Source organism: Bombina bombina, chromosome 3, assembly GCF_027579735.1.
Source record: "Bombina bombina isolate aBomBom1 chromosome 3, aBomBom1.pri, whole genome shotgun sequence".
NCBI classification, from domain to species: domain Eukaryota; kingdom Metazoa; phylum Chordata; class Amphibia; order Anura; family Bombinatoridae; genus Bombina; species Bombina bombina.
Window position 1 is genome coordinate 1,096,738,516 of NC_069501.1, and position 13,618 is coordinate 1,096,752,133.

The 13,618-nt window shown below is 36.8% G+C and overlaps 1 protein-coding gene across 4 annotated transcripts in view; it reads left to right on the forward strand.

Annotated features, from left to right (window-relative positions):
* Positions 1 to 13,618, forward strand: part of SUPT20H (SPT20 homolog, SAGA complex component) — a 234,912-nt gene that overhangs the window by 113,846 nt on the left and 107,448 nt on the right. For all 4 annotated transcript variants that reach the window (XM_053708432.1, XM_053708429.1, XM_053708431.1 and 1 more), the window contains exons 14-15: positions 7,336 to 7,487; positions 8,576 to 8,608. In XM_053708432.1, coding sequence (XP_053564407.1) covers positions 7,336 to 7,487; positions 8,576 to 8,608 — 185 coding nt within the window. The remainder of the gene's footprint in view (positions 1 to 7,335; positions 7,488 to 8,575; positions 8,609 to 13,618) is intronic.

Here is a 13,618-nt window from a genome sequence, read left to right on the forward strand (position 1 = left end):
TCGGAGTCGGTTATTGATACATTAATACAGGCTCGGAAACCAGTTACCAGAAAAATTTACCATAAGATATGGCGTAAATATTTATATTGGTGTGAATCCAAGAGTTACTCATGGAGTAAGGTCAGGATTCCTAGGATATTGTCTTTTCTACAAGAGGGTTTAGAAAAGGGTTTATCTGCTAGTTCGTTGAAGGGACAGATTTCTGCTCTGTCTATTCTTTTACACAAACGCCTGGCAGAAGTTCCAGACGTTCAGGCTTTTTGTCAGGCTTTAGCTAGGATTAAGCCTGTGTTTAAGACTGTCGCTCCGCCGTGGAGCTTAAACTTAGTTCTTAAAATTCTTCAAGGTGTTCCGTTTGAACCCCTTCATTCCATTGATATTAAGCTGTTATCTTGGAAAGTTCTATTTTTGATGGATATTTCCTCGGCTCGAAGAGTCTCTGAGTTATCTGCCTTACATTGTGATTCTCCTTATCTGATTTTTCATTCAGACAAGGTAGTTCTGCGTACTAAACCTGGGTTTTTACCTAAGGTAGTTTCTAACAGGAATATCAATCAAGAGATTGTTGTTCTATCATTATGTCCTAATCCTTCTTCAAAGAAGGAAAGTCTTTTGCATAATCTGGATGTAGTCCGTGCCCTGAAGTTCTACTTACAGGCAACCAAAGATTTTCGGCAAACTTCTTCTCTGTTTGTCGTTTATTCTGGACAGAGGAGAGGTCAAAAGGCTTTGGCCACCTCTCTGTCTTTTTGGCTTCGTAGCATAATTCGTTTAGCCTATGAGACTGCTGGACAGCAGCCCCCTGAAAGAATTACAGCTCATTCCACTAGAGCTGTGGCTTCCACCTGGGCCTTTAAGAATGAGGCCTCTGTTGAACAGATTTGCAAGGCTGCAACTTGGTCTTCACTTCATACCTTTTCAAAATTTTACAAATTTGACACTTTTGCTTCTTCGGAGGCTGTTTTTGGGAGAAAGGTTCTACAGGCAGTGGTTCCTTCTGTTTAATGTTCCTGTCTTGTCCCTCCCATCATCCGTGTACTTTAGCTTTGGTATTGGTATCCCATAACTAATGGATGACCCGTGGACTGAACACACTTAACAAGAGAAAACATAATTTATGCTTACCTGATAAATTTATTTCTCTTGTAGTGTGTTCAGTCCACGGCCCGCCCTGTCCTTTTGAGGCAGTTCTAAATTTAAATTAAAACTCCAGTCACCACTGCACCCTATAGTTTCTCCTTTCTCGTCTTGTTTCGGTCGAATGACTGGATATGACATGTGAGGGGAGGAGCTATATAGCAGCTCTGCTTGGGTGATCCTCTTGCAACTTCCTGTTGGGAAGGAGAATATATCCCATAAGTAATGGATGACCCGTGGACTGAACACACTACAAGAGAAATAAATTTATCAGGTAAGCATAAATTATGTTTTTCTATGTCAGAGGGCTATGCTGTTTGCATTTTTTTCCCATTCCTGAAACTGCCATATAAGGAAATTGATCATTTTGCTTTATATGTTGTTTTGTTCTCTTACATTTGCAAGATGTCTCAATCTGATCCTGTCTCAGAATTCACTGTTGGATCCCTGCTGCCTGATAACAGTTCTACTAAAGCTAAGTGCATTTGTTGTAAACTTGTGGAGATTATACCTCCAGTTGTGGCTTGTAATATTTGTCATGATAAACTTTTACATGCAGAAAATGTATCCATCAGTAGTAGTTCATTACCTGTTGCTGTTCCCTCAACATCTAATGCACAAGATATACCTATACATTTAAAATAATTTATTTCTGATTCTATTCAGAAGGCTTTGTCTGCCATTCCGCCTTCTAATGAACGTAAAAGGTCTTTTAAAACTTCTCATAGAGTTGATGAAATTTCAAATGACCGGCAACATACTGATTTATCTTTCTCTGTTGAGGATCTATCTGATTCAGAAGATCCTGCCTCAGATATTGACACTGACAAATCCTCTTGTTTATTTAAAATGGAGTATATTTGTTCTTTATTAAAAGAAGTGTTGATTACATTAGATATGGAGGAAACTAGTCCTCTTGATATTAAAACTAGTAAACATTTAAATTCTGTTTATAAACCTCCTGTGGTTATTCCAGAGGTTTTTCCAGTTCCTGATGCTATTTCAGTTATGATTTCTAAGGAATGGAATAGGCCTGGTACTTCTTTTACTCATTCTTCAAGGTTTAAAAAATTGTATCCTTTGCCAACTGTTAGATTTGAGTTTTGGGAAAAGATCCCCAAAGTTGATGGGGCTATCTCTACTCTTGCTAAATGTACTACTATTCCTATGGAAGATAGTACTTCTTTTAATTATCCTTTAGATAGGAAACTTGAATCTTATCTATGGAAAGCCTTTTATATTCGGGTCATGATGTTGCAGCTGCTTCAACTTTTTGGTTGGAAACTTTAGCGCAACAAGTATCAGATCATGATTTGTCTAGCATTGTTAAATTAATTCAACATGCTAATAATTTCATTTGTGATGCCATTTTTGATATCATCAAAATTGATGTTAGATATATGTCTTTAGCTATTTTAAATCTTGGAATGCTGATATGACTTCTAAGTCCAGATTGCTATCTATTTCTTTCAAAGGTATTCAATTATTTGGTTCTCAGTTGTATTCGATAATTTCAACTGTCACTGGGGGGAAGGGAGTCTTTTTGCCTCAGGATAAAAAACCTAAGGGTAAATCTAAAGCTTCTAATCGTTTTCGTTCCTTTCGACATAATAAGGAACAGAAATCTAATCCTTCCCCAAAGGAATCTGTTTTCAATTGGAAGCCTTCCTCAAATTGGAATAAATCCAAGCCATTTAAGAGATCAAAGCCAGCCCCCAAGTCCGCATGAAGGTGCGGCCCTCATTCCAGCTCAGCTGGTTGGGGGGCAGATTAAAATTTTTCAAAGATGTTTGGATCAATTCAGTCCAAAATCATTGGATTCAGAGTATTGTCTCTCTGGGGTACAGAATAGGATTCAGAGTAAGACCGCCTGTGAGAAGATTTTTTTTCTCTCACGCATTCCAGCAAACCCAGTAAAGGCTCAGGCTTTCCTGAAGTTTGTTTCAGACCTGGAGTTAACAGGGGTAATCATGCCAGTTCCGTTTCAGGAACAGGGTCTGGGGTTTTATTCAAATCTATTCATTGTCCCAAAGAAAGAAAATTCATTCAGACCAGTTCTGGATCTAAAGATTTTGAATCGATATGTAAGAGTACCAGCTTTCAAAATGTTGACTATAAGGACTATTCTGCCTTTTGTTCAGCAAGGGCATTATATGTCCACAATAGACTTACAGGATGAATATCTTCATATTCCGATTCATCCAGATCACTATTGGTTCCTGAGATTCTCTTTTCTAGACAAGCATTACCATTTTTTTGCTCTTCCTTTTGGCCTAGCGACAGCTCCAAGAATCTTTTCGAAGGTTCTCGGTGCCCTACTCTCTGTAATCAGAGAGCGGGGTATTGTGGTGTTTCCTTATTTGGACGATATCTTGGTACTTGCTCAGTCTTTACATTCTGCAGAATCTCACACGAATCAACTAGTGTTTATTCGAAGACATGGTTGGAAGATCAATTTACCAAAAATTTATTTGATTCCTCAGACAAGGGTAACCTTTTTAGGTTTCCAGATAGATTCAGTGTCCATGACTTTGTCTCTAACAGACAAGAGACGTTTGAAATTGGTTGCAGCCTGTTGGAACCTTCAGTCTGTCATTCCCTTCAGTAGCTATGTGCATGGAAGTTTTAGGTCTTATGACTTTCTCTGACTTGGTGGTTAGATCACCATCGTATAATTCTAGGGGCCTCTTTCGTTCGTCCAACCTGGACTGTGATCACAACAGATGCGAGTCTTTCAGGTTGGGGAGCTGTTTGGGGATCTCTGACAGCACATGGGGTTTGGAAATCTCAAGAGGTGAGATTTCCAATAAATATTTTGGAACTCCGTGCAATTCTAAGGGCTCTTCAGTTTTGGCCTCTGTTGAAGAGAGAACTGTTCATTTGTTTTCAGACAATGTCACAACTGTGGCATATGTCAATCATCAGGGTGGGACTCACAGTCCTCAAGCTATGAAAGAAGTATCCCGGATACTTGTTTGGGCGGAATCCAGCTCTTGTCTAATTCCTGCGGTTCATATCCCAGGTATAGACAATTGGGAAGCAGATTATCTCAGTCGTCAGACTTTACATCCGGGAGAATGGTCTCTCCACCCAGATGTGTTTTCTCAAATTGTTCAGATATGGGGGCTTCCAGAAATAGATCTGATGGCATCTCATCTTAACAAGAAACTTCCCAGGTACCTGTCCAGGTCCAGGGATCCTCAGGCAGAAGCAGTGGATACATTGACACTTCCTTGGTGTTATCAACCTGCTTATATTTTCCCGCCTCTATTTCTTCTTCCAAGAGTGATCTCGAAAATCATCATGGAACAATCGTTTGTGCTGCTGGTGGCTCCAGCATGGCCTCACAGGTTTTGGTATGCGGATCTTGTTCGGCTGTCCAGTTGCCAACCTTGGCCACTTCCCTTAAGGCCAGACCTTCTATCTCAAGGCCTGTTTTTCCATTAGGATCTCAAATCATTAAATTTGAAAGTATGGAAATTGAACGCTTAGTGCTTAGTCATAGAGGTTTCTCTGACTTAGTGATTAATACTATGTTGCAGGCTCGTAAATCTGTTTATAGAAAGATTTATTATCGAATTTGGAAGACTTACATTTCATGGTGTTCTTCTCATAAATTTTCTTGGCATTCTTTTAGAATTCCTAGATTTTTACAGTTTCTTTAGGATGGTTTGGATAAAGGTTTGTCTGCAAGTTCCTTGAAAGGACAAATCTCTGCTCTTTCTGTTTTATTCCACAGAAAAATTGCTAAACTTCCTGATATTCACTGTTTTGTGCAGGCTTTGTTTCTATCAAGCCTGTCATTAAATCAATCTCTCCTCCCTGGAGTCTTAATTTGGTTTTGAAGGCTTTACAGGCTCCTCCATTTGAGCCTATGCATTCTTTGGACATTAAACTACTTTCTTGGAAAGTGTTGTTCCTTTTGGCCATCTCTTCTGCTAGAAGAGTTTCTGAATTATCTGTTCTCTCTTGTGAATCTCCTTTTTCTAATTTTTCATCAGGATAAGGCAGTTTTGCGGACTTTATTTAAATTCTTACCTAAGGTTGTGAATTCTAACAACATTAATAGAGAAATTGTTGTCCCTTCTTTGTGTCCTAATCCTAAGAATTCTTTGGAGAGATCTTTACATTCTTTGGATGTCGTGAGAGCTCTGAAATATTATGTTGAAGCTACTAAAGATTTCAGGAAGACTTCTAGTCTATTTGTTATCTTTTCTGGTTCCAGGAAAGGTCAGAAGGCTTCTGCCGTTTCTTTGGCATCCTGGTTAAAGCTTTTGATTCATCAAGCTTATTTGGAGTTGGGTAAAACCCAGCCTCAGAGAATTACAGCTCATTCTACTAGATCATTTTCCACTTCTTGGGCTTTTAAGAATGAAGCTTCAGTTGATCAGATTTGCAAAGCAGCAACTTGGTCTTCTTTGCATACTTTTACTAAATTCTACCATTTTTATGTATTTGCCTCTTCGGAAGCAGTTTTTGGTAGAAAAGTTCTTCAAGCAGCTGTTTCAGTTTGATTCTTCTGCTTCTAATTTAATTTTTTTCTTTTCAATTATGAGACTAAACTTATGATTTAGGTTGTGGATTAATTTTTTTCAGCGGAAAATGGCTGTTTTTATTTTTTATCCCTCCCTCTCTAGTGACTCTTGTGTGGAGTTCCACATCTTGGGTATTGCTATCCCATACGTCACTAACTCATGGACTCTTGCCAATTACATGAAAGAAAACATAATTTATTTAAGAACTTACCTGATAAATTCATTTCTTTCATATTGGCAAGAGTCCACGAGGCCCACCCTTTTTATGGTGGTTATGATTTTTTTGTATAAAGCACAATTATTTCCAAATTCCTTTGTTGATGCTTTTTACTCCATTCTTTATCACCCCACTCCTTGGCTATCCGTTAAACTGAATTGTGGGTGTGGTGAGGGGTGTATTTATAGGCATTTTGAGGTTTGGGAAACTTTGCCCATCCTGGTAGGATTGTATATCCCATACGTCACTAGCTCATGGACTCTGGCCAATATGAAAGAAATTAATTTATCAGGTAAGTTCTTACATAAATTATGATATATATATATATATATATATATATATATATATATACTGTATGTGTGTATATATATATATATATATATATATATATATATATATATATATATATATATATATAAGCCAGGCAATAAAGAAGAGTTTGTGTAAACAAGGCTGTGTGTAAACCCATGTAACCTTGCTTGTATGTCTTTTTTATTGCCTGTTATATATCTGTTCATAACTGTTTGCAGCAGGACAGTAAATAAGCTTAAAACTTAAGTTTAGACATTACTTTATAGAAAATCAGTGGAATTTTAAATAATGAAAGTATATTACTTTTTTTAAAGTGAAGGTCAATTTTCTAGGATTCGATCACAGCAATGAATTGACTTTTATTATAGCACTGCAGTCGTTCCTTTTTTGTTTTGTTTATACATTTACTTTTTAATAGAAATTATATATAAAAGTTGAACCTTTACTACTGCGGTCCCACCCGCTCTTTACGTCGTCCCAAGCGCGTTCACAATACTACCACTAATCTGCGCATGCGTATATTGAATCAAACCGCGCATGCATTAAACTCTGCAGCGTTACTGAAACATAGTATTCATTGAATGTATGGATACATTCATTGACTACTATGCGATAGTACTATGTGATATTATTGCTCTTTTGTATCCAAGTTTATCGGGAGAAATCAAAGTAAGCATGCGTGTCTCCTGAACGAGCATGCTAAACAATGAGCAATATCGTCAATTAAACGCATGTGCATAGCCAGCTAGTTTTTTAAACGCATGCCATAACGATGGAGTGATGTTTTGAGAAGGGCCTTAATTCCCCCGGGGGGGAAACGGCCATTGGTGGATTGAATAGGACTAACCTGTCAATCAAATCGATAAAATGGTGGGCGGAGGATAGAAAAGTAAAATTCACGATTTATAAGGTAAATAGAAATGCAAACGGGTATGATTGCTAAAAAATTATGAATGAAGGTTGGGCTATTTTTTAAAAAAAAGTATAGAACCGCGAGAGCGAGGAGGCCAGACTTGACCTTCACTTTAACTACACATAATTAAACATTTTGTATTACAATCTCACACTGTTTTTATATTTGATTATGCACCTCCTTTGATAAGGTTACTGTGTTTTCTTTGTATTTGTTTGTAGGATATGAAAGATGATTACCTATTTGAATGTGAAAGCGGCAAACCATTCCAAAAAGCAAAGCTAACTGTTTCACAAACTGTAGGAAATCCCCTGTTCTTTGGTAAAATGCAAACCTACAAAAGTGATGACGAAAGTGATCTACCTGTTTCTCCGTAAGTTATAATCAATGGCTGTTTAAGGTTTTCAAAATAAGTGCAGTTATAGGGCCAGTAAACCTAGGAAATAATGTTATATAATTCTGCACATAGTGCAGAATTATATAACATTAGCTTTGCTCCAGATTTTTTAAGTGAATTGTTAAAAAAATATCATGCACAGAAAACAGAACACCGCTCTTGGCTCTACTGTTTTCTTCTCCTAAGAGCATCTGGGCACGCTGTCTAATCACAGCCGGCCTGATTGCGCTATTAAAATCAATGTAGCTCGCTCCCGCTACCAAATCCGAGCGGGAGCAAGCTACATTGATTTTAATAGCTCAATGTGAATAGACAGCGTGCCCGTGATGCGCTTAGCAGAAGAAAACAGACCTGCTCAGTAGAGCCAGGAGCGGCGTTCTGTTTTCTTTGCGTGATATCTATTTAACTCTTCACTTTAGAAATCTGGAGCTAAGCTAATGTTATATAATTCTGCACTATGTGCAGACTTATATAACATTATTTCCTAGGTTTACTGGCCCTTTAAGCTACATACTTATTAAAGGACTACTCAATGCATTTGAATTGCATAATTAAGAAGTGCATAATAAAAAGACAATGATTTAACTCCTACTCTGAATTTTCTGACATTTTATTTTTTCTCCCATTTTCTGGCCCCCTGTATCTGTGAAGATTCAATGTATATTTTGTGTTTTTATATGGGGAGGGTCACTGCACCTATATACAAATGGGGTTATTAAAGCTTGCCCCTAATTTAGGGGCAGCATTTGGGAGATATAGAAATCAGGAGACAACACTTACATTTTTAAATTAGGCACAGAACCACAAGATTTCTATGTCCATCAGTCAATAATAATATAAACGAAAGAGTTCCAGCTTCTTATCAATTTTAAAACCAGACCTTTATTTTGTTCACTACATTGAGTTAAAAAAAAGTGCAAAAAAAGGAAGTTTGAAGCCTGTGCTAGACTCCTAGTTAAGTATGTCTGTCTAGCTTGACTGATTTTTTTACATTAGATGATTTTCTTGCCTTGTTAATTGCTAATAAAGTTGTGGTTTTTTTCTCTCCCTTCTTTTAACTATAGATTTTTAATTGGATCCCAGATTGACATTGACAGGTGAGCATTCTTTTTAGATTTTAAATTGGCGCTAACATACAATTTTTTTTTGTTTGAAGCACTTTATTTCATTCAAATAAAATAAACGGAGATAACTGTAAAACTAAACCTTAATGATTGAGTCGGGACTGTAATTTTAAACATCGTTACTTGTATTATTAAATTATCTTTGTTCCTTTGGTATGGTTTGTTTATGTGCGTAGGTAGGTAGGTCTGGAATATGTCTTGAGCACTGTATGGCTGCTGTGTTTGTAGCAATGTTTTAACAATGTTATACATTGCTGAGTTACAAGTACCATTCTGAACACTGCTGCCATAGTGTGCTCAAGACACAAGTACAGACCACTAATCCTAACCAGTTATGCTCTTCTCAAATATATCAAAATTGTTTTAAATTTCATTCTCTCTTTATCATTTTTACTTTTCCTCTCCTTTAATATTCTGTCTGCCTATAAAAATGTTTTCTTTTCTTTTCCCCAAAGCATACTGTTTGTTTATTATTACTTATACCTTCTTTTGTGAGGTTTTATTATGTAAGCGGACACTAGTGCATTTTAGGTAAACTTTCCTTAATTGTAATTAATTGATTTGAAAGGTGATATGTGCATGCTTTTAATATTTATGTAATTAGATGGGTTTCCTTGTTGCTTTATATACATCTGGTCTTTAAAGCTGTAAAAGGAACAGTAAACATTATTTCCTATGTTTGGTATCAGATGAGAAAGGTATGGAAGGGAGCGCTAAAAGCTAATAAGGCTGAAGTGGTATGTATTGACAGTTTAATGACAATATAAAAACAGCAATATAAGCATACAATGATTCACTAATACAATAATAAAATGGCTAAAAGCTGCATGGATCCATGTTGTATCTAAAAATAAGTACACATTGTATCTAAAAATAAGTACACGTTAACAAAAGACTAACCAAAGATGGTTATGTCCAAATATAGCAACGGTGTGAATATCAGGCGTGAGATGTGTGTGACAATCACAATTTAAACTAGAGATGAATAAATGAACTTCAAAATATCAAAGATATCAAAAATATATAAAAGTGTCCAAATGTAAAGTTCAAAGTGTCCAAAAATATGTGTATCCAAATGTTAATATCCAAACACTGGTGTGTAATAGTCAATCCAAACTTGAGAAGGTGAAAAAACTTGTGTGGAATGGTGAAAGATAGCATGAATCTCCAGGTGGAATTCCAAAGGGTAAACTTGAAATGCTGAATCCTATAGATGTGTATAGCAATGGTGAACAAAAAGTACCAAAAATACAAACAAAAAATAGAAAATAAAAATAGAAAAATCAAAAATAGAAAAAAAAATAGAAAAAATATATCGTGAACCTGTGAATAAACAAGAAAAAACAATGGTGCAATAAAGTTTTTTACACTTTATGAATAGTAGAAATAAGCTCACCAGTATGTCAACGCGTTTCGGCCTTTCCCAGGTCTTTTTCAAGACTATACTGCTATGTGTTTGCTGGGAGCTTATATAGGGTAACATCCAGGATCAATTGTATCTATTTTGTATCTATTCATAAAGTGTAAAAAACTTTATTGCATCATTGTTTTTTCTTGTTTATTCACAGGTTCAGGATATATTTCTTTCATGTAATTAGCAAGAGTCCATGAGCTAGTGACGTATGGGATATACATTCCTACCAGGAGGGGCAAAGTTTCCCAAACCTCAAAATGCCTATAAATACACCCCTCACCACACCCACAAATCAGTTTTACAAACTTTGCCTCCCATGGAGGTGGTGAAGTAAGTTTGTGCTAGATTCTTCGTTGATATGCGCTTCGCAGCAGGCTGGAGCCCGGTTTTCCTCTCAGTGTGCAGTAAATGTCAGAGGGATGTGAAGAGAGTATTGCCTATTTGAATTCAATGATCTCCTTCTACGGGGTCTATTTCATAGGTTCTCTGTTATCGGTTGTAGAGATTCATCTCTTACCTCCCTTTTCAGATCGACGATATACTCTTATATATACCATTACCTCTACTGATTCTCGTTTCAGTACTGGTTTGGCTTTCTACTACATGTAGATGAGTGTCCTGGGTAAGTAAGTCTTATTTTTGTGACACTCTAAGCTATGGTTGGGCACTTTTATATAAAGTTCTAAATATATGTGTTTAAACATTTATTTGCCTTGATTCAGGATGTTCAACATTCCTTATTTCAGACAGTCAGTTTCATTATTTGGGATAATGCATTTGAATATTCAATTTTTCTTACCTTAAAATTTGACTTTTTTTCCTGTGGGCTGTTAGGCTCGCGGGGGCTGAAAATGCTTCATTTTATTGCGTCATTCTTGGCGCGGACTTTTTTGGCGCAAAAAATTTTCTTAGTCATTTCCGGTGTCATACCTGTCGCCGGAAGTTGCGTCATTTTTTTTACGTTTTTGCGCCGAAAATGTCGGCGTCACCGGATGTGGCGTCATTTTTGGCGCTTAAAGCATTTAGGCACCAAATAATGTGGGCGTCTTTTTTGGCGCTAAAAAATCTGGGCGTCATTATTGTCAGCACATTATTTAAGTCTCATTGTTTATTTGCTTCTGCTTGCTAGAAGCTTGTTCATTGGCATTTTTTCCCATTCCTGAAACTGTCATTTAAGGAATTTGATCAATTTTGCTTTATATGTTGTTTTTTCTATTACATATTGCAAGATGTCTCAGATTGACCCTGAATCAGAAGATACTTCTGGAAAATTGCTGCCTGATGCTGGATCTACCAAAGATAAGTGTATCTGTTGTAAACTTATGGTAACTGTTCCTCCGGCTGTTGTTTGTAATGAATGTCATGACAAACTTGTTAATGCAGATAAGATTCCCTTTAGTAATGTTCCATTACCTGTTGCTGTTCCATCAACATCTAATATTCAGGGTGTTCCTGTTAACATAAGAGATTTTGTTTCTAAATCTATTAGGAAGGCTATGTCTGTTATTCCTCCTTCTAGTAAACGTAAAAAGTCTTTTAAAACTTCTTATTTTTCAGATGAATTTTTAAATGAACATCATCATTCTGATTCTGATAATAATTTTTCTGGTTCAGAGGATTCTGTTTCAGAGGTTGATACTGATAAATCTTCATATTTATTTAAAATGGAATTTATTCGTTCTTTACTTAAAGAAGTCTTAATTGCATTAGAAATAGAGGAATCTGGTCCTCTTGATACTAAATCTAAACGTTTGAATACAGTTTTTAAACCTCCTGTAGTTATTCCAGAGGTTTTTCCCTTCCCTGATGCTATTTCTGAAGTAATTTCTAGGGAATGGAATAATTTGGGTAATTCATTTACTCCTTCTAAACGGTTTAAGCAATTATATCCTGTGCCATCTGACAGATTAGAGTTTTGGGACAAAATCCCTAAGGTTGATGGGGCTATCTCCACTCTTGCTAAACGTACTACTATTCCTACGGCAGATAGTACTTCCTTTAAGGATCCTTTAGATAGGAAAATTGAATCCTTTCTAAGAAAAGCTTACTTATGTTCAGGTAATCTTCTTAGACCTGCTATATCTTTGGTGGATGTTGCTGCAGCTTCAACTTTCTGGTTGGAAGCTTTAGCACAACAAGTAACAGATCATAATACTCATAGCATTGTTAATCTTCTTCAACATGCTAATAACTTTATTTGTGATGCCATCTTTGATATCATTAGGGTTGATGTCAGGTATATGTCTTTAGCTATTTTAGCTAGAAGAGCTTTATGGCTTAAAACTTGGAATGCTGATATGTCTTCTAAGTCAACTTTGCTTTCCCTTTCTTTCCAAGGTAATAAATTGTTTGGTTCACAGTTGGATTCTATTATTTCAACTGTTACTGGGGGGAAAGGAACTTTTTTACCACAGGATAAAAAATCTTAAGGTAAATTTAGGTCTGCTAATCGTTTTCGTTCCTTTTCGTCACAATAAGGAACAAAAACCTGATCCTTCCCCTACAGGAGCAGTATCAGTTTGGAAACCATCTCCAGTCTGGAATAAATCCAAGCCTTTTAGGAAGCCAAAGCCAGCTCCCAAGTCCACATGAAGGTGCGGCCATCATTCCAGCCCAGCTGGTAGGGGGCAGATTACGTTTTTTCAAAGAAATTTGGATCAATTCAATTCACAATCTTTGGATTCAGAATATTGTTTCACAAGGGTACAGAATAGGCTTCAAGATAAGGCCTTCTGCAAGAAGATTTTTTCTTTCCCGTGTCCCAATAAATCCAGTGAAGGCTCAAGCATTTCTGAAATGTGTTTCAGATCTAGAGTTGGCTGGAGTAATTGTGCCAGTTCCAGTTTTGGAACAGGGGCTGGGGTTTTACTCTAATCTCTTCATTGTACCAAAGAAGGAGAATTCCTTCAGACCAGTTCTGGTTTTAAAAATATTGAATCGTTATGTAAGGATACCAACATTCAAAATGGTAACTATAAGGACTTTTCCTGCATAGTCCGATTCATCCAGATCACTATCAGTTTCTGAGATTCTCTTTTCTAGACGAGCATTACCAGTTTGTGGCTCTGCCCTTTTGGCCTAGCAACAGCTCCAAGGATTTTTACAAAGGTTCTCGGTGCCCTTCTATCTGTAATCAGAGAACAGGGTATTGTGGTATTTCATTATTTGGACGATATCTTGGTACTTGCTCAGTCTTCACATTTAGCAGAATCTCATACGAATCGACTTGTATCGTTTCTTCGAGAACATGGTTGGAGGATCAATTTACCAAAGAGTTCGTTGATTCCTCAGACAAGGGTAACCTTTTTAGGTTTCCAGATAGATTCAGTGTCCATGACTCTGTCACTAACGGACAAGAGACGTCTAAAATTGGTTTCAGCTTGTCGAACCCTTCAGTCTCAATCATTCCCTTCGGTAGCCTTATGCATGGAAATTCTAGGTCTTATGACTGCTGCATCGGACGCGATCCCCTTTGCTCGTTTTCACATGCGACCTCTTCAGCTCTGTATGCTGAACCAGTGGTGCAAGGATTATACAAAGATATCACAATTAATATCTTTAAAACCGAT